Source organism: Cyprinus carpio, chromosome B12 (genome assembly GCF_018340385.1).
Source record: "Cyprinus carpio isolate SPL01 chromosome B12, ASM1834038v1, whole genome shotgun sequence".
Taxonomy (NCBI): domain Eukaryota; kingdom Metazoa; phylum Chordata; class Actinopteri; order Cypriniformes; family Cyprinidae; genus Cyprinus; species Cyprinus carpio.
Genome location: NC_056608.1, coordinates 15,583,463 through 15,605,631, shown reverse-complemented (window position 1 = coordinate 15,605,631; position 22,169 = coordinate 15,583,463). Strand labels below are relative to the sequence as shown.

The window sequence follows — 22,169 nt, the reverse complement described above, 5'->3', positions numbered from 1 at the left end:
GCACATAATTTTTATGAGACTGGGTTGGGTATGGTTGTTGGTGCATAATATTACAAAAAATGATCATCTACTAACATACAGTAAGACAACTAATCCTATGGGTGAAAAACACAATATAACACATTTATGGTGAGCCCTCCTCAATATATAAGATATATAAGATGTTTTTTTCAGAAGGAATGACTGAGAGAGCCAAGAAAGCAACAGAAACTTACCGTGATTGTGGGGGGAACAGATAAAGAGACCAGGTGACCCTCTCCCGACACCACTGGGGCTGCTTGTGCTCCAGCCAGCGGTACAGACGAGCCTTCCGACTCTAAAAGACGGATGACCACATGAGATTATAGGACCAGTAAGTTAGTTTTGTTGGCAGCAGAAGATACAGAAGTCCTGTTTCCTGTGATCTTATAAAAGTAAATTGAATAAAAAAAAAAAGCTGTAGATGTTTGTGATGAATGTATTGTAAGGAACTGAAAATAACTGTAATAAATCAAGTGTAGCTTTCTCACCAGGTTTCCTTCATCATCTGCATTGTCATCCTCACTGTGGTGTTCATCTAGAGAAAGCTGCGTGGTGGCTGCAGATGGAGAACTCTTGCCGTTGCTGAGGAAGTTGGGCGGCCGGGCGCTGTGTATGCTGGCGGAACGATGCATGTATGGTACCTGCAGGGTGTCTGGAGGCAGATCAAACGAGCTACGTGTCTCCAGGGACTCCATGCGCCTGTGCCGAGGCCTCTGGCCCAAGGAGTCTGTCCTGGCGAGGGAGGCATCATCGCCCTCAGACAAGCCACCTCCGCCCCCACTCTCTCCCACATCTCCCTCATCGGAGCTGGACTGGCCATCGCCGGAAAGTAAGGAGCGGCGTTCGCCAGACTGGCGTTTCTGCCTCTTGAGGCTGGGGGCTCGGCCCAGGCTATTCCAGCTGGAGCGCCTGCTGTTCCAGCTACTGGCTGAACTCCAGGGGGCATTTGGGGAGCTCCGTGCACTCGACTGCAGAGAGACGGGTGGAATATGTTACTCTCAAATAAGATCTCATTTGTTAACTGTAAAACCTTGTTGCCAACGTTTTTGATGAAATCACAGAAATATAGAATAAATAAATTGAAGCCAACTGCACCACATGTACTCATTATTTATATATTTAACATGATATAATTGTAAAAATATATATTTATATTTTGATTTCTACAATTTATATTATATTATATTATATTATATTATATTATATTATATTACTAAGTGACCTTATAAGTCTCACTTAATCACCTAATTGAAAGTAACAAAACTGATATGCATTATACAGCGCAAAAAAAAAAAAAAAAAACATTAGTTTGGACAACTTTCTATATCAAGACAGAGAAAGGTAGTTACTGACAGGAGATTTGTCTTGGCCATTATTAGGATCCATGGAGACATTGCTGCCTCTGCGTGACTCGTAGTCTAGTGCCGGATCTCCTCCTCCTGATATCTTAGGGATGGGCATGGGTGTTGCAGCCGTGTGAGTGATGAGGGGAGGGGTCAGGCTGCTCTTCAAATCCACATGGCCATTGATGGGCAAAAACAGAAAGTAAAGAAACAAAATAACATGATAAAAATCACAACATAACAAACAAAACATGAAAACATGACAGACAGCTGAAAAATGTATTAGGAACCATTTCAAGCATGAATTTTTAAGGCAGGCTTTAATCTACAAAAAGGACTGTGATGCATCATGTCAAAAAGACAAAAAATACAAAGTATAACCTCATTGTTAGAAGGGTAAAAGGTTTTCTGGGAATTTACAGAAGTTAGTTTGTGGATTTCAAATGATAAGAGTGCACCTTAATCACGTCTATTGAATATAAAAAAAAAATAACATTCTTTCCTACAAAAAAAAAACACCCATATATAAAATAAAACAAAAAAATAAAAAAAAAAATGAAGATAATTAACAAAAAAAAAAATTGTGGTCGTAAAGAACTCGTAAGAGTCTAATAAAAAAATAAGTTAAAATATTTCTTGTAAATAAAGTTTTCTCACAAACAAACAAATACATAAATAAATAAATACATTTTCTTTGGTGGGGCCAGTGAATTTGTTGCCAGGGCAAATAAAAATCTACTTGCCCTGGGGGGAATCCCTTTTGTTGAGCCCTGAATATCCCATGTGCTTCCATGCAAACTATGTTCTGTGGAGCTCACCAGATGATGTAGATAGATCCTTCTTACGTCCTGAAACATCCTCCAAGCTCCGTGCATAGAAATCCACTTCAGAATCCGACTTCGAGGCATCACCCTTTATCAGACGTGGAAGATATAAAAGATTAGTTACCAGGTTTAGATGTTGCTGGGGATTAAAGAAGCATATTGCATATTGGTGAGAAACAGGCAGGTGGGTGAGGGTGTGGTCTCCCCCACCCCAGCCGGCCCTCAAAAAAGGCCAGAGGGTGACTGGTATCTAAGGGAGAGACATCCTGCTCGGGGTAATCCACAAAAACACAGTGCCGGCATGCATTTGACAATACAAGGTTGCACGACCACTCTGAAACCACAAGTACTGTGTACTAAATATTAGTTAAATGTATCTCTGAGTGTTTTTTTAAGCAGATGAGCTCATGGTCAGACCATCTGCTAAATTCACGTAAGTCACATCCACATGCGGGTGAATATGTGTGGGTTTTTTTTTTTCTTTTTCTCGGCTCACTGAAGGAGCAGCACCAGTAGAGCAGGCACGTCCAATGATCAGGCAGGAGAAATAAACACTGCTATTTTTATCAGAGGACTCATCACATTGTTTGGCCTGTATCCTCCTCATCCCCAGTCTTGGGCTGGTCTTAAAATGGCTTCATGCCGAGAGTGTTTCAGTGTGGTCTAGCACAGAACTTCAACCCTGGGTGGTTTGTCAAAACAGACATCACTGTCTGAGGACATAGATCACTCTCTCAGTTTGACCATTAGGGTGTCTATTTGTGGACCCACTGTAATTTAAATCAAATATGAGCAAGATCATTTATAATGTGGTTACAGTATGTCAAACTCATTCATTTCAGCATACATTTACCATAGTACTTTACAGCACTAATGGTCAAAGAGGACACAGTGGAGACTATTCTGACAAACCTTGCATCTACGAACAATGCATCCCACTGGCTTCACTAATTAACATCAAGCTAAATCAAAACTTTCTGAAAAAAGAAAAAAAAATCAATGCATTAGTAATGGCTGTGTAAATGGGTAAGTAAACAAAGCAAATCTGAGTCACATTGAAACCAGTGGGATCATTGCAACACTAGACACAGCACAATCGAACAGCAATTAATTCACATTATAACTACAACAAAAACAGGACTTGTCAATAGGGAATAACACAATGTCTACAATACTAAGGCAACAAAAACAAAACTTGAAAGAGTTATGACACTGGAGTCGAGCTCTGTAAGTGAAGACAGGAGAGGGACTCCTTGCCCCTTCTCACCAACAGTGAAGAGTAAAACAAAACACAGCTGTGATAGGTTGAACTAGCAGAAAGGCACAACAAAGCATCCTCAGAAACAGGCCACCACCGTCTTGCTGGGCAGCAGGTGCAGTTAGCGGTTAGCTTAGCTTCAGCACCCACTGTTACTCACTGCATGCTCAGAAATGAGCACTGTGGATGATGTGTCTGGATTGGACTTGACTATTCTCACTCCCACATGGCCTTTCTGAACAAAGAGATGTAACAGAAACGTTTCAAAACTATAGTATTTGCTAAACAAGCTCCCTGACCTTTTGACCTAAGCACTAGCAAAAAGCTGTTAGCTATTGTATTCTATGTAAAACAAATTAAAACCATTAAAAGCTTTATTAAAGCAATAGTTCACCCTCATGTTTTTAAAAAAATATGAGTGAAAATTTTATATAATTTATATAAAATAAAATAATATATTATATATACAGTGAGATGTCAATAGCTGCAACTATTTCAAGATCTGAATCCATCCAGTTTATGAAAGAATCATTCAGTTTTGTAAAGTGAAGCAATTCAAATATTTAAAAGATTTGACTCAAAAATTATTTGTTCACAAATCAAACAGATGTGTGAACAAATAATTCAGACCAGTTTTATGAACTGAATCAATTGATTTAATGAAAATATTTGACTCAAATGAATGATTTGTTCACATGCCAGATTTATAAATAAATCGTTCAGACCATCTTTGCAAATTGAAAATTACTGAAAATATTTTACTCAAAATGATGATTTGTTCACACATCAAATAGATTTGTAAAAAATAGACGTTTTGTAAAGTGGATCAAACATTTCACTGAAAAGATCTAACTCAAAAGAATGATTCTTTTGTGAATCAGACATTGCTACATTTCCAACCCAATTTCATTAAGAAAAGAAAAAAATGGTGGTGAGTTTATGAAAGAAAAAAAAGAAGCATGAATGTCTAACCCTAAACCTAATCCTTAGTGGGTCGTAAGCAGTACGAATTCATTCAAATTTTCTTCTAAATTTTAAAATTCTCACAATCCTATGAGAGTGTGTTGTACTTTTCTCATTAATGACAAGGTTTCCAATGACGACCTAAATAATTTAAGTCTGAAGTTTCAGAATGAATCCTCAAAACTAATCCTTCAAAACTGCTTTGCACAACTACCAAGGTTCAAAAACAAGGTGTGAAAGAAAGTCTACTGGGGCTGTACTGTCAATTAAGATGTTAAGGTTGCTGTGCAACTGCTGCTTAACAATCACAGATCTTAATTTGGGAATTCTACTGGGCTCAGCCAACCTTGCTGATTGAGAGATTTTAGGCATGTTTTGACATGACGTGTTAATAGCCCCTGAGTAAGGACTAGCAGAGAGGTTTATGTAATTTGATTGTCATGGTGAAGGACTGGAAGGTATAAGAGGCAAGTTCAAACCCCATTGGTTCTCTCCATTTTATGGCCTTCCACTGCATGTGTCACCTAGCACAGCTGCATGGATGAAAACAAATACGGGATGTGATGTCCAGAACCACAAACAAACCGAGTCTCCTCAACAGGGTCAAGTGCTTCCACTTAGCTCTGGCTCACTGAACGGACTTTCTCGATCGCTGAGCTACTGAACTCAGCCGAGGGCTATTTGAATAAAACTTTAAGTCTAGTTAAATAAAAACTGATGATACCATGCAGAGGAATTCTACAAGATCAAATTAATTAAAGTAAAGAGGTATTAAGAGAGGTATCCACATATTAAACGATTTTGATATCTATTCAAAAGGACTTCCCAGTTGCCTTATTTGCTTTTGCACAGCAGTCTGTCTGGCTTTGTCTGATTTCGCTGAGGCTTTCCATAAGCCCAAACACATCCTTTCAGCAAGATAAAATAAAGCATGAGGCTCTACAAGGTTTGTACTCTGCCGCCAGGCATTGAGCAAGTGAACCTGAAGAAAGACTTTGAGTCAAGTCTGCTTCTACAAGAAACAACCACAAGTGACACGGTCCACAAACGCAGCGGTCCTCCTGGTTAGTCTCACTGGGTTACATCATGCGGAGTGCTACATACCCCTGAGTCTATAGGCAGCTGAATACAGCTCAGCTGGCCATGCAAATCTTCCCTCTTGGTTACTTCCTAAAGTGGATGCGTGTTAGGATTTTACCACACAGAGCAAAAAGGTAAGATAGAAGGGGGGGGGAAAGCACAAAAAAGTTAGAAAATTTACAAAGACACATTATGAGAAATCGGACTCCCACATTTCACCAAACTTCACTTCTGTTGAAGTAAAAGCAATTTTGCATTTTGGGTGGAGTTTAGGCTGTTAGCATTCTCGTTACAGTGAGTTTGTGTAGTTGTTGCCCGCATTTAAAATCCTCCAACTGCAGGTATCAATACATGGCTCTGTTATTCTCTGAAATTGATGAACTCTTTTGTTTTTCTCTCCAGCTGCTCTGAGATAACGTGTATTGAATTTTTCACATTGTGAATCTGTCAGAGTAAATCAGCGAATTACCTCCAGCGAATGAATGCAATTGTCTAAAAAATTCCACGCATAGAAAATTAATGTTTCTCTTTTACTTCTACAAGCTATTTGACTCACAAAAAAAAGATCAGACTCTGCTTTGGGCCAAATTACAACTTTCTTTGGTGCACAACCCATCTTTTAAGTTCCGAAATTCTTGGAAAATTATGTTCAACAAGAATAACAACACATTTAGTCATTTTGTTATTACTGCCTATGTAACAAGAACTTGAACATAAAATTTGGCCAACCTTTCTTGGCATACACTTAGTCTAATGAGAGTTCTGAGCCTGTCATGCTACAGCTTGTCACCCTTTGTGCCTGCTTTGTTTTCTTTTCAGAGGATTTCAGTATATTTATATGGGTCTAAAATTATGCAAAATAATTATTATAACTTATCTAATAATATAATATAATATAATATAATATAAAATAAAATAAAATAAAATAAAATATAATATAATATAATATATAGTATAATATAATATAATATAATATATAGCAACGTTCAAAAGTTTTGGGTCAGTAAGATTTTTTGGTAACACTTTAGAATAAGGTGTAGGTTTAACTACTTTAGTTAACATGAACTAAGCAAGAACAATCTGTCTACAGCATTTATTAATCTTAGTTAATGTCAATTTCAACATTTACTAATGCATTATTCAAATCAAAAGTTGAGCTTGTTAACATTAGTTAATGCATTGTAAATAAGTATGAACTAACAATGAATAACTGTATTTTCATTAACTAACATTAACAAAGATTAATAAATGTATTGATCATTGTTTGTTCATGTTAATTAATACATTAACTAACATTAATGGAACCTTATTCTAAAGTGTTACCAATTTTTTTTTAAATACTTTTATTCAGCAATTAAATTGATTAAAAGTGACAGTAAAAACATTTAAATTTACTTTTATTAATAAAGAATCCTGTAAAACAGTATTACAGTTTTAAAAAATTAATAAAAATGTAATTAATAATCAATTAAAATTTATCAGCACAAATGTTTTCAAGAAATGTTTCTTGAGCTCCAATTCAGCATTTAGAATAATTTCTGAAAAATCATGTGACTCAAAAGACGGAAAGTTCAGCTTAGCCATCAGTTTAGTAAATTACATTTTAAAATGTATTAAAATACAAAACAGTTATTTTAATAATATTTCATAATATAACTGTTTTTATGGTATTTTACAGTAAGTACATGTCTTGTGAAGGCGTGTATGCAAAGATGGACACAAATACAGCAGTAAAAAAAAAAAATCCAGCTTTTAACCAATAAAGTCGACCATTAAACATGCTGACATACAGACTGACATGCTAGTCCAACCAAGACCACAGCAGTGCGATTACATGAGGCTATTTGCTTCAGTGGACGGGACATTACTCTGCTGAAGGGACATTCATCCCAGCCCTTGATCTCTCTGCTTCACACGCGTCATTCAGCCACCGGTTTCCCCAGCAACCCTGACGCACTGAAAAGTTCGACCAACTAAAAATAAACACCATGTTTGCAGAAAACGATGTAAGGTTAAAATATTAAGCCAACAGTGTTCATCAGTTGTAAGGGAGAGCGGGAGAACACAGTACCCTGACATTCCCGTTGGCATCAGATCAGCTGAGATGAGATTATAATATCTGATGCACTTAGCAAAGGTAACGGCAGATAGGGGTCAGTTGAGTGAGGGCTATCCTCTTATTTAAGACTAGAGAGTTTATTTTAAAGGCTTCTGAGCAACATAATTTCCTCTAAGCTGCCATGATGCAGTATGAAAGCTATTTCTGTCTGGCAGGCAGGCACATGAGAGGCACGCTTATCTTTTAGAGAGGGGAAAAAAGCAAAGAACTGAACTCCATCCAGATAATACTAAAACTCCAGAACTTTCCTATAATGCAAATTAATATGAATGACAAACCAATTTTCAATTACGTGTTTTGTTGCTCTAATGAGGTGTTACAGAAACAGCACGTTATCATTTTTGATTCATCTGTTCGTTATTCTAACAATGATTTTGCTCTATTGAACGAAACGATCAAAATCTAGAGATACTTTTTTTCATACTTGATCATACCTCAAAACATAAAAATAGAGGTAATCAAATTCTAGTTTTTTGTTTTGTACCGTATATACACGCCAACTTGCATGATTCGGTTCGGCTCTTTCCAAAGAGACAGTAATAAAACAACCCCTCCACCCAAAATGATACATAGGTATAACATTTATATCTCTGATCTATATCCAGCCCATCCATTTTTGTATGCATGTCTGTCTTTCTGTCAGAGAAGAATGGCTGCTATGCATTGGGAGATAAGTTGTCTCATAAGATCATGGAAAAAGAAGGTGATAAAGAAAAAGAATGAAGGAAGGAGAATGAGAAGGAGTGCTCATGAGTGTGGAGTAGGTATTATTATACACAGAACAAGAAACTCATCACTTCTAGTTGAATAAATAATAGGCCTACAACACAGTGTCCTAACCAGGCATGATGCGACAAAGCAACAAGCTTTCCAAGTGTCTGTCCAAACCAGCTTTGACAATAACAGTATACTTTGTCAGCTGCTTCTGTACTTCTGTAGTGCAAAGTCCCAATTTAGTTACTGTAACTCGGTGACCATCTTGGAAACGCTTCCAGGCAGCTATTTTTGAAGTACAACTGCTATCTACTATACTTGAATGAGAAAGACAGAAAATACTTATTTTTTTAAGATTATGTATCAAAAACACATTTCAAATCAACAATAAATCTGGCAAAAATAGTATCACACATTTAACTTTTTTTTTAGCTCAATTATGTAATAAAATTACACACTCTACACTATGTTGTGCCCACACCACAACTATATCGATAAAGACACAGAAGAACAGAAGATGGAATTTTTTCCATCTAATGAATGGTAAAAGCGCCAACAGTTAATCAGAATCCATCTTTAAAGAGATAGTTCAACCAAAAATGAAAATTCTGTCATTAATTACACACCCTTATGTCATTCTAAACCCATAAGACCTCTTCGGAACACAATCTTCAGAACACAAATTAAGATATTTCTGATGAAATCCGAGAGCTTTCTGACCCTGCATAGACAGCAACATAACTAACACGTTCAAAGCCCAGAAAGGTAGTAAGAACATCATCTATGGGACATCAGTGAATCAGCCTTAATTTTATGAAGCTACAAGAATTTATTAAACAATTTCTTCTGTTCCGTGTCAGCCTTCAACATGCGTTCTCATGGTACTCTCGTGAATGCGCATTCACTTACATGAAAGAGAAGAAATTGTTGAATAAAGTTGTTATTTTTGTTTTCTTCGCACACAAAAAGTATTCTCATAGCTTCATGAAATTACAGTTGAACCACTGATGTCACATGGACTATTTTAACAATGTTCTTACTACCTTTCTAGGCCTTGAGCATGGCAGTTGTGTTGCTATCTAGGGTCAGAAAGCTCTTGGATTTCATCAATAATATCTCTTTTTTGAGCAAACTATCCCTTTAAAGCAAATGCTTGAGCATTTAAAGGGGCAGATGACATAACTTCAGTGTGTGCTTGTAATAAACACTAACAACCACATGGTGGTGTCGACACTAGTATAGTTATAGTTATTTTTATAGTTATTATTCTTGGTGTAAACAGGCCTTTATTGTTGGAATTTTCAGCGTGAACACACTACATGCACTATTTATACCATAAAATGCTCCAGAAGAGTGCCTTACTATGCAAATTGACACATACCTAATGTTTTATAAAGATAGTCCCAATAAAGTGTATTTTAGCATAAACCAATAATAGTCATAAAGGTGAAGGCAAAACTTCTATTTGCCCTCATTGATGTGCTTTTATGCATTATGATTTCTCACATTCTTAACCGTTGCTAAATTCAGAATAGCATACTACTTTTTTCCTTTTCTGCCATAGAAGTAGTATGCTAGTATGCTACACCAAAAATCATCAAGTGTCTTTTCTATAGTGTTGTGCCACGTAGCCTTGCCCACACGAAACTCACTGGACCAAAATCGCTCTTCACATATATTAAACATCAAAAAAGGATGAGAAGAGATTGATAAGTTAGTTTTATGTGGCAAATAGAAAACCATAAAAAATATGAGGTACGTGTTTTTAGTTTCACGCACCTCAGCTAACGAGTGGAGTGTGAGAAAGAACGCAAACAGATTGGCTGTGATTTTGTTGCGTCGAGCAGCATTTTCGCTTTCAGCCTGAACAGAAAAATTGTTTTTCACTTGAATCTTGCCACGTTGTGCCTGTTTAGGACATAGTGTTAGATGAAGGGGACAGGAGAGAGCTAGTGGAGAAAGGGAGAAGAAAGATATGGTGTTGGAATATGTGCTAGACTCTAAAGGACAAAAAAGAGAAGACAGACTGTGAAGTGAAGACAAAAAAAAAGAGGAAGAAAATGTAGAGGCTAAGTTGGAGACTGGCTTTACCTCAGTTTGGAATCCTTCCACTAAGATAGCCACCAACAGGTTGAACAGGACATAGTTTCCAAAAGTCATGAGAGCGATGAAGTACAGAGCAGCCACAGGAGAGGTGGAGGCCATCCCATTATACAGTACCTTATTCCAGTCCTCCTGAGTCAAGATCTGATGTACAAGCAACAAATATAATCAAACTGCCATTAATACTTATGTTCAAAATTTTGGGGTCAGAAATATATATATATATATATATATATATATTTTTTTTTTAAATAAATAAAAAAAAGGTCTCCATTTATTTGATCAAACAACAGTAAAAACAGCAATATTATGAAATATCACCACAAAATAATTGTTTATATATTACATTTTCTAAATTATTCATGTACTGCCAAAACTGAAATTTCAGTTAGCTCCAGTCACATTATGTCATATTATGCTTCATAAAACATGCTGATAAAGTGCTACTTTTTGTTCTTTTTTTTTTTTTTTTTTGAAGAAGAAGAATAGAAAGTCATCAAGGAAACAGAATTTATTTAAAATAGAAATCATTTGTAACATTATAAATGGGTAACACTTTATAATAAGGTCCCATTAGTTATCATTATTTAATACATAAACATTAACAATGAGCTATAAATTTATTACCTTTTCAAAAGGTACACTTTTGTACCTATTGGGTTCTAATATGTACACTTTAAGCACTAATAATATGTACCTTTAAGGTACCAAAATGGACCCTTAAGGGTATGTAACAAATATGTACCTTTTGAAAAGGCACCGCCCCAGTGACAGCTTTTGAACCATTATTTCTGAGAGTGAAGGTGGGGTACATATTTTTTCAAAAACGCTTTAGAAAACTGAGTCGGGCCAAGTACCAAAACAAATTTGTAGCCAATCAGCAGTAAGGGGCGTGTCTACTCGTGATGTGGAGGAGAGAGAGAGCGCTCAGTGCTCAGGAAGCACATTAGCCGAGCCGAGCGACGACAGAAAGATAGAGATGGCGGATAAAAAAAACAAGAGAGGAAAACATCTGTGGAACAAAAGAAGGCTTAAGATAAGACAAGAAGTAGGACCCGTGTAAATATCGGATTTTCAGCTTTCCAGTGCTGTAGAGGACTTAAGAAGCAGGAAGGCCTGCGATCGACGCAGAGGTTGCTTTGTTTCTTCTCGATAGGTGAGTAACATTGGTTTTGCTTTGTTTCACAGAACTAATATATGCTGGCTTTTGCTTGAATATGCTCGTGTGTCATGTTCGCTTGTTTGTTTATCTGCTATCGTATTGTCATTCCCTTCAGCTATTATAAAGACATATTCATTTCCACACCCTATAATCCTGGAGCATCTAAACCTCCTTCACTGTCTGTTTCAAGCGTCAGCTCCCAAAGTGTGCCATAATCGTTGCCAGGGTTGTGTACGTATGTGTTGGGTGGAGCTAACAAAATAGGGGCGAGACCCTTTTGGGGTAGGGGCGTGTTTGTTTTGGTGATTTGAAATATCAACATTGGCTACCAGAAATCACTTACCCCACCTTTAACATTAGTTATTAATAGAAATACAACTGTTTATTATAAGTTCATGTTTGCTCAGGTCCATTAAATAAGATTTTTTTTTTTTATATTATATTAGAAAATGCTGAAATTTATATTATATATGATTAATAAATGCTTTAGAAGTTTGTAAGTTCATGTTAAATAATCTAGCTCACTTATATTGACAAATAGCTGTAAATGTCTTTACGTTTTTTTTTTTTTTTTTTGGTTTGTTTGTTTTGTTGCAATTTTGGTAAATGAAAGCATTAATTTCTTAAAAAAAAGAAGAAGAAAAAATCTTGCTGAACCCAGACTTTTTAATATTAGTGTACATTTGCATGAAACATGCCTCATATGAGCATCTGTTATTAGTTGGGGTCAAAAACATGTTTATACAGTATCTGTATTTTGTGCTGTGCACTTGAATGGATAACTCAAGATGGATATTAAGGTGCCTGATTGAAATTGCAGCTTGTGTATCATGTAGGAATCTTGCCTGAAAAACTGTAACAATGGCCCACAGCAACGAGTCAAAGTTCTTGCGGTCAGGAAGTGTGTCTCCATCTCTCTCAGAGCCGAATTTACATCCAAACAGGTGCATGCCTAGAATACTGTAAAACAAAATTACAAAAAAAAAAAAAAAAAAAAAAAAGAAAAAAAAGTTAAAATGTAAAATAAATGGACTCAATAAACAGTACATTCAAATTGCACAAAATGATATCTCATCTTGCCTGAAAATGAATATGAAAAGCATAAGCAGCATGCAGAAGGTGGCAACATTGTCCATGGTCTTCATCAGGACCACCAGCTGCCTCTGCAGGGCTGGCATGAAGCGGACCAGCTTCAACACCCGCATGAGCCTGAAGGTCCTCAGCACCGATAAACCTCCTCCCTGCTGACCAACAATCTCCCAGACGCTGTCAAAACATATAAACACACACATCTGACTATCTGACAGAATGCACAAGGAGGACAATACGAAAACAAACCCCAGCTACCATAGTTACCCTTTCATTCCTAAGGGAGAAAGTCAACAGAGTGGGTTATTTCCCGCAAGAAAAACATTCAAAAATGTTTTGCTGTGGTTTGTTGCATTTCAAACAAAGCAAAAAAATCTCACCAGCCAATTGATTAAAAGAAGCTAAAATGAAACTGCTGTGAACGCAAGCAATTCAACAACAAGATGATTAGAGACGACTGTGGAATCTCACAGCAAATAATGACAGCAAATAAATGATATATTTAAATACAAAAGTTATTTTAAAGTGTAGTGATATTACACATTTTTGTCATTTTTTAAACAAATAAATGCAACTTCATTTAGACCCGTTTCAAATACATCTAAAATTATAGACCCCCAAACCTTTTTAACTTTATTTTATTATTTATTATTTTAATAATTAATAAAAAATTATACTTTTTTTTTTTTTTTTGAATTATTATTTGAATATTTATTTATTTTTATCCGGTTACAAAATTTTTTTGTTCATTTAAACAGAATCTATCTATCTATCTATCTATCTATCTATCTATCTATCTATCTATCTATCTATCTATCTATCTATCTATCTATCTATCTATCTATCTATCTATCTATCTATCTACCTATCAACCCATCCATCCATCCATCCATCCATCTCTTGCTTGCTTTATTGATTAAAGTAGAAGTATTTGAAGGAAAAAAAAAAACTATTTCTTGATTTTCCATCTCAAGAACGATTGTTATATGGTAACCAGTATTTGTTTTCTCACCCACGATAAACCACGCCCACAAAACAGAGCTCTGTTGGTGACTGTGTTTATGCAACACGCTGAGCACTAATAAATGCAAAAACCCATCATAACGTTGCACAATGCCAAATCTTTAGCTTGTTCAGGCGTCTTTGTAAATGCAAATTCATGTCAATTGTGAAAGGATGGGCGTGAAATCGCAGCACTCATCATGACAGCTGACAGTCATCAGACTGAACAGGCAACAGATGTACCATCACTCAGTAATGGCTGCATTCTGTCTGGCTGTCACTGTTGTGATACAACACACTGCCAGTGTGCATTTTCAGAAATGAAGATGAACATCAATAAACAGTGACACAGGCCGTGGTATTAACGTTTAAAGGGCTAAGGAAATAATGCAGAAGAGCACGCGTACCTGATTACCACAATAATGCCGTCAAAGATGTTGTAAGGGTTCTTGATGTAGCCGAAAGGACCATAAACCAGCAGTTTCAGGAGCATCTCCAGTGCAAACAAACTGGTGAAAACAATATTACTGATTTCCAGAGCGTTTGTCAACTCATCAGGCTGGAAAACAAAGAGAGAGAAGAAGAAGATAAAATCAAGACTATCACATAGATGCCATTGTGGCATGTCAGTACTGTTACAAAGGACACAAATTTTTTTCATTAAAACATTATTAAGCAAATACAGTCACTGAAACATTAATAATAATAATAATAATAATAATAATGATAATAATAATAACTAACAGAACACTATTCTGTGGGAGCTATGCAGCGAAATATAGTTTTTTTTTTTTTTTCTTCAAAAGCATCCCTATCATTTAATGTACTATAAGTTGATTTTTATTAAAACTCACAGTTTTTTTGAATATGAAGGTCAAATAAAACTGGTCTTGGAACTGTTTTACCATGCCTTTAACGTTTATTTTTTTCTTTTGGACATCTTTGGGACATCACACCCTGTTGCTCACATTTGTTGCAGGGTACTAATGAAATAATTTTGCATGCTTTTGTAGTCTACAAAAAAAAAAAAAAAAAAAAAAAAAGATACATGTACTTAAAAAAGCAACACTGCGCAATATATTAAGACTTGTTGTTAGAGATAGCATTTTAAATAAAACTTAATTATGGCTTTTTTTACTTTAAGTATAAACAAAAAAAATATTATTAAATATAAAATTAATATAAAATAACTCCTTAAAACAAGTGTAATTAATAATTAAAACAGTACCTAAAGCAAGTGAAAAATGTCATTTTTATATATTTTCCCCACTTACTTTAATATACAGTGTGTGTGTGTATATATATATACACACACATATATACATATATATACATATATATATATATATATATACACACACATATATATATATATATACATATATATATATACACACACATATATATACACATATATATATATATACACACTCACCTATATATATATATATATATATATATATATATATATATATATATATATATATATATATAAATAAAAAATGGTAAAAATATTAAAATCAAGTGAAATTAAAGGAAAGTAGGAAAAAACACTCATATCAAAGACTTATTCCTTGCAAAAAAAAAAAAAAAAAGAGGTTCAGAGGTTGTCTCAATTCATGAATCTGTATAGATTGCCAAAATAAACTACAGAACTACAGTAAAGTGTCACTCTTCTTGGCCTGCATGATTATTTGATACACCATCTCAGTAGAGAAGTTACGTAAAAAAATATGATCTAAATACCTATAAATCTGCTCAACTCCAAAGGGCCCAGGTCATATTTTGTTCTCATTTAATTAAACAGAACACAGACTCACATGCACTTTCATGACCTCATATTTCCTAATAACTTGCGGTGCAGACTGTGCTAGATAAATTAACGTGGGTATTAACTTTTCGACATCACAAACACCAAGTTTCTCATTGTGCTTTTGTTTCATCAGAGCGCATTTTCTCAAACGACTGCAGGCTGAACTTAAAACTCACATCCAGGTGAACTACAAAGAAAGAACCACAGATTCTCTGGTGTAATTGATGTTGATGATAGTTTGGTATGCAGAGAGAGAGAGTTTCTTTCTTTTTTCTATTTTTTTTTTTTTTATGAGGCACGGGTGAATTGAAGGAGAGACATATGGACCGGTTCATATTTCGCTTCAGTTTTTTCGATTGTAAAAATGAGACTGGGCAAGAGACCCAGCACGCATAACACATTCTTGAAACATCACGGCTAGCTGGGTTTAATGAACAGAGTCTTAAACGCCTGAAAACAAAACACAACATCCCCAAGCACGCAACTATTTTCCTATGAAAACTAACAGTGATTTTAAGAGACATTTAGACAGGTCGCTGAACTTCAGAGTTTTAAATGATGACAAAAACTAGGTAATTGTTTTACTGAGATGATTGTTTCCGCAAAGTAATGAGGAAAAAATACAATTACATCCTGTGCATGAAATGAAAAATAACATCTATATTAGCTAATAGAATTAAATGTAATCTAATCAGATTGAGAAGTGGTCCATGGAGCACGATGATGAAGTGTGGGGCTATTTGCGGCTGTCGAGGTGTTTCACAGAGGTGGGGAAGAAAGCCAGCAGGGTTTTTTTTTTAGCTGTTTTTGGATCGGAGCAGCCCAGGGTTGGGCACTGTCTACCCAGCAGGAGCTTGCACTTGGCCTCTTCACAGGGTGAGGCCCTTCGCTTCAAATCAGGACCACTTGTGGGAAGAGTACACCACACACAAATCTATGCAGGAGGGATTTTTCTGGGAACGCCAAGGCTGAAGACTAATGGTGAACTCTGCAAGCATGCATTGAGAAAGGTTTTACATCACAAATCATTTCCAGTTAGAGGTTTCTATGCCTGGAACATGTAAAACAAAGTATATATTAATGCAAGCCTGCTATGGGTTATTTTACTTAAAGTGGTCACAAATACTGCACAATGTCCTGGTCTGGTGAGGAGCATCCAGACAGGGTTCTGAACTTAAGACCCTTCTACAGATGAACTGCTTTTAAAGGGCCATATCTCACCAGCTGCACTCTGCTATCAGCTGCTGCTCATTCCAGCACATAGCAAAAGCAAGATCAGAGTCCCTTTATCTAATTATACACTCCTATAAACAAAGAACTGTGTCATGAGGATATATACACTGCAGTCCACACTGAAAATCTGTCATTCAAAATGTAAATTACAGGGATAGTTCACACTAAAATGAAAATTTTGTCATTTTATCATTTACTCACCCTCATGTCAAACCATATTCCAAACTTGAATGAGTTTCTTTCTTATGCATAAAAGAAGATATTTTGAAGAATGCAGGTAATTTAACAAAGGTAATTATGGAAGTCAATGGGGAGCAACAACTGTTTGGTTCTTCAAAATATCTTCTTTTGTTTTCAATGTAAGAAAGAAACTTATACAGGTATGGAACGACATGAGGGTGAGTAAATGATGTCGAAAATATTTAAAAATATAAAAAAATAACAATGTGTGTAATAACGATATTTTTTTACTTGATTGTGGGATTTACACTATAAGGATCTGAGGAGTGAGATGACAATTCAAGAAGTTAAGTTTTCTTCTGAGAAAAGCTTTACAGCACTGAAAAAAAAAAGAAATGCTCCCTTGGCAAAGAACATGGCTGTTGTGGCCACTTCCCAAGTATGAGATATGTGTTCCCTCATTACCAACAATGACGAGTACACGCTTTACATCCAGCAAAAACGAAATTGTTTGAAATAATTGAAGCCCATGATGAGCAGTTGAAATTGTTTCATTGAAGCATAAACTAGCTGGTCTCATTTCCTCTCATTATGTAACCTCATTACAGCTCAAATGGCTTGTAGACAAGCTAAAAGGTTCACCACATGTTCACCACATAACAGTTTGAATAGCCTAAAACAATTCACTTAGTAAGAAGTTCTCGTCTAAAGTAAACAAATGCTTGGAGTGAATGTGCAGTGGACAAAAACACTGACACTTTAAAGACCCCATTACATATTGCCTATTGAAAGTTGGAGCCCCAAGGACTCATAATTCTTTACATATCTTTCCTCACACAAATTAGCCATATAAAACAAATTGATATTTTATTGATCATTTTCATATTTGGGTAAACCCATGCAGTCAAACACCCACATAATGCATCCTCTTATCAGAGGATATAGAAGCTCCTCTGTTGCAATCAGGCCTAACTGTCATTACAAAGATTGTGTGAAGTCCCAGGGCAAATGCTGAAACAAAGCAAGCAACCCTCTGTACTCATTAACTTTCATAGCCACAACAACAATAACCATTATGCCCCAATAGCACATTAGGAAGGGAATGGAAGCAAAAAAAGGGCAGAGTGGGAAGAAGAGGTTGAATGACACTCTCAGCAGAGATGCATATTGGATTTTTTTTTTTTTTTTTTTTGGAATTGTGTGGAATTGACACCGAGTTTCTTATTGAAGCAAAGCACAGGCTAGAGATATAAGATGTGTCCATTTGAGTAGTAACATCCTCCTCTCTACACATGCACATGAACCAGAGACTGCTACAACCTGCACTGCACGTCCACAGGGAAGTATGTGAAGCTTAAAGGACTTCATAGCTTCAAGATTAAGAGCTTAAAAAAGTTCACCTACAAGTATGTGTCAACAAGATACTTGAGCTGGAAAACAGGGTATAGATAAACATGGTACATGACGCATAGCTTCTCTTGCGCCACAACATGGGGTTGAGCAGTTTAAAATATTTGATTATGAAAGACCATTAAGTGATTTGAAAGCACTTCAAAATGTGTCAACACAGAGGCAAACAAACTCACTGTTTAGGGGGGTTCAGCCCTCATGTCTGTTTTTCTGAAATTCTTAAATTGCAAACTACATTTTTACTCAGATGCATCTACTGAAAGACATATGGAATTTTAGTAATAATAATAATAATAATAATAATAATAAAAAAAATAATAATAAAAAAAATAAGAGTAATAAAAAAAAAAAAAAAATAAAAAAAAATATCAAATAAAAGCAATATAATTCTGAGGCACATCATTTAATACACACACACAATTTTATAATATAATATTAAGGATAAGATAAGATAATATTAAGGATAAGTGGTTAAGTATACAGAAAACTGCAGCATCATTTACACTATTTGACAATAGCAACTAGACATACATCCAAAATTATTACAATATCGTTCGTTATCATTTGCGGTCAGTAAGATTTTTTTTAAGAAATAACATTCAGCAAGGCTGCATTAAGCTGATCAAAAGTGACAGTAAAGACTTTAATTTTTCAATTTAAAATTTCTATTTCAAATCAACATTTTCAACATCTGAATACATCTGTACACTTTCAAAGTTTCCAAAAAATATTAAGCAGTACATACGGTTGAAAAATCAACTTGAAAAAATTAGAAAAATTTCCCAAAAAAACACTATCATGGTTTCCATAAAAATATTAAGCAGCACAACTGTTTTCAACATCAAATATTAGAATGATTTCTGAAAAATCATATAACAGACTGGAGTAACAGCTTCTCAAAATTCGGCTTTGCCATTACAGGAACATATACTGTAAAAAACATTACAATAAAAATGGTTGTTTTAAATTGTAATAATATTTCACAATATTACATATTTTACTGTATTTTTAATAAAATAAATGCAGCCTTGGTGAGCATAAAATATTTTATTTAAAAAAAAATAATTTAGGAATAGTATTGTACTATAGTGTCCACAAGCATTAGATTTATGGTTGCAATTTTTTAAATAACATTCTAAAAGGTAGCTATGGAGGCAAATATCCCTTTCTGGCTAAAAGAGCTGACAGATATATAGCCTGATATGGAAGGGAAACAGCAACACAGCCAAGAAATAAAAGAAACAGAATGGGCTGAGGAGCTTTTGAACAACTTGGGCTGAAGGTAGAATGTGATAACCGATGGAAAAGAAAGATGGAGATGTGCCTGTGGATTTATATTTAACCTCTAAAATAAAAAGCACACGTTTCAGATCTGTAAATAGCAGCCATGTGGTCAGGTTTTGTATGGTTTTCATGCATAAGATCAAGCGATCAACATGTCTCCTCTCCAAGAAACACAGAGCAGGGTCTGGAAGGAGGCCGCAAAGAACACTGCTCAGATTAGTGTAGCTCAACCTCTTCTGCCTGTTTTTCTCAGTCATTCACACATTCCCCTTTGGCTACACTCTGTGAAACTCCACTTGATCTTACCTTCATCCAGCAATGTTCGATCTTTCCATCTGTGCCGCACAATGGAATACCAAAACTGGACAACACAACATCAAATAATGTTTTGAACCCTACTAGCAACATTTCAAGCTCAGGAACGATAAACAAAGCTGGAATTGTTGCAGTGGAGAGCTTCTTCTTCATTCCACAGTGGGTTTAAAAAGTGATGCAGGATGTTAGTGATTGGGAAAGAGGAGCTCAGACAAGTATGAAAGACAAAGGGCAATAGAAGCTTCAGGAATGTGAAACAAGAACAGATGCAATTAGCCAGATTGGAAGTTTTATGAGGATCAAAAAACCCAAGTGACCTTGTGCATCCAAATTCTTGCTCTATCTCAGTCTCTAATTCTCCAGATGGATCGCTCCATAAAGACAACGTTCACTGCCAGAATTCCCCAGGAGTTTACAGGGAATGAAACGAGAGGAGAAACAAAATAAGCCATGCGTGTATGTTGTCTATATTCCTTTTGTTACGGGTCCAACATACTTACACCATCTAATATTCATTACCATTCAAAAGTTTGGGGTCATTAAGATTTATTTTATTCTTTTTAGTAAAGGATGCATTAAGTTGATCAAAAGTGACAGTAAAGCCATTTATAATGTAATTATATATATACATATATTACATACAGTAGAAGCTGTTTTGGCAAGAATGCTGAAAAAAACACCATCATGGTTTTCATAAAAATATTAAGCAGCACAACTGTTTTCAACATCAAATATTGGAATGATTTCTGAAAAATCATATAACACACTGGAGTAACGGCTTCACAAAATTTGGCTTTGCCATCACAGGAACATATACTGTAAAGAACATTACAATAAAATGGTTGTTTTAAATTGTAATAATATTTCATAATATTACTGTTTTTACAGTATTTTTTTAATCCAGTCTTGATAAGCATAAGAGATTTTGAAGAACATTTAAAAAACCTTAAAAACCTCATACTTTTTGTAGACTACTATCCTGGTCCCAATGAATTCATGCGATGACTCTGCGTCTAATAAAACGCATTCACTTTTCGGCTGCTCGAGTTCACAACGCCGAGGCCCACATATTCGCTCCTGGTTGCCAGCAGACGTTCCCATAAACTTCATAATTTTTGAATAACTCTCAAATTACCAGAATAAATCATTCTAATCAGAGTGAGTGATGATGAATGTTGTTTTCTTGTCAGAGAATCAACCGTTTTCTAAGAAGAATACAAATCTCTAACTCTCACTTCGAGGAATTCATCATCCTTCAAAGTTGCAATGTCTCATAAAATACTGATAATTTTCCTAGTTGTTCACGTCAAAGCCCTGAGTTACAACTTCAATCACAAGCAGGGGGGGCCTTGCAGGCGGGCATGAACTGTGGTGTGTGCCTTCCAAAGGATCTAGAAGACTGTGAAGCATGCGAGCACACTGTGTAAACAGAGTGTAATGAATTTCAGATGTGTGCCAGTTGCCTTCTCAGTTCAGTTCAGCCCTCACACTCCTGCTCATTCTCTAGTACAGAGAATTACCAAACAATGGTAAAAAAGAAAAGTATGGTGCATATGGAAAGCTAGGGGCAGCAGGGGCAGACAAGCCCCGGGTGAATTCTTTTTTATAGAAAGATTTAACTGTAACAAATTAGGACACATACTACCGTTTAAAATTTTGGGGTTGCTAAGATTTTTAAGTCTCTTATGCTCACCATGGCTGTTTTTATTTCATCAAAATAGTACAAAAGTAAAAGTAAAATTATTAAATAGTACAATATAAAATAATTTTTGTCCATTTTAATGTAATTTAATATGTAAATTATTCCTGTGATGGTAAAGCTGAAATTTCAGCAGCCATTACTCCAGTCTTCAGTGTTACATGATCCTTCAGAAATCCTTTTAATATTCAGATTTTGTGCTCAAGAACATTATTATCAGTGTTGAAAACGTTAACAGTTTAACACTGCTTAATATTTTTGTGCAAACCTAGATTCTTCTAGAAAGTATAGCATTTATTTAAAATGGAAATCATCTGTAACATTTTAAATGTATTTTCTGTCGCTTTTAATCAATTAAATGCATCCTTTATGAATAAAAGCATAAGAATAAAATATCCTTGTTGAACATATATAGAACTTTTACCCCAAACTTTTCGAACAGTAGTGTATGGAGTCACAAATGTGAGATTTACAGGCACAAGTACAAGTAAATAAATAATTGTGATAAAGTTGAGAAATTGTTGCAATTTTGAGACATACAATTCACAATTATTAGA

The 22,169-nt window shown here is 35.4% G+C and overlaps 1 protein-coding gene across 13 annotated transcripts in view; it reads right to left on the bottom strand.

The window, feature by feature from the left end:
* The window catches only part of LOC109045614 (voltage-dependent T-type calcium channel subunit alpha-1G-like), a 199,965-nt gene that overhangs the window by 64,821 nt on the left and 112,975 nt on the right, over positions 1-22,169 (bottom strand). For 10 of the 13 annotated variants that reach the window (XM_042735604.1, XM_042735603.1, XM_042735605.1 and 7 more), the window contains exons 11-19: positions 14,086-14,237; positions 12,668-12,853; positions 12,433-12,547; positions 10,414-10,569; positions 5,514-5,579; positions 2,183-2,276; positions 1,375-1,559; positions 510-989; positions 216-316 (exon numbers count right to left, since the gene is read on the bottom strand). In XM_042735604.1, coding sequence (XP_042591538.1) covers positions 216-316; positions 510-989; positions 1,375-1,559; positions 2,183-2,276; positions 5,514-5,579; positions 10,414-10,569; positions 12,433-12,547; positions 12,668-12,853; positions 14,086-14,237 — 1,535 coding nt within the window. The remainder of the gene's footprint in view (positions 1-215; positions 317-509; positions 990-1,374; positions 1,560-2,182; positions 2,277-5,513; positions 5,580-10,413; positions 10,570-12,432; positions 12,548-12,667; positions 12,854-14,085; positions 14,238-22,169) is intronic. The other 3 variants (XM_042735614.1, XM_042735607.1, XM_042735615.1) reach the window with 1 other exon arrangement.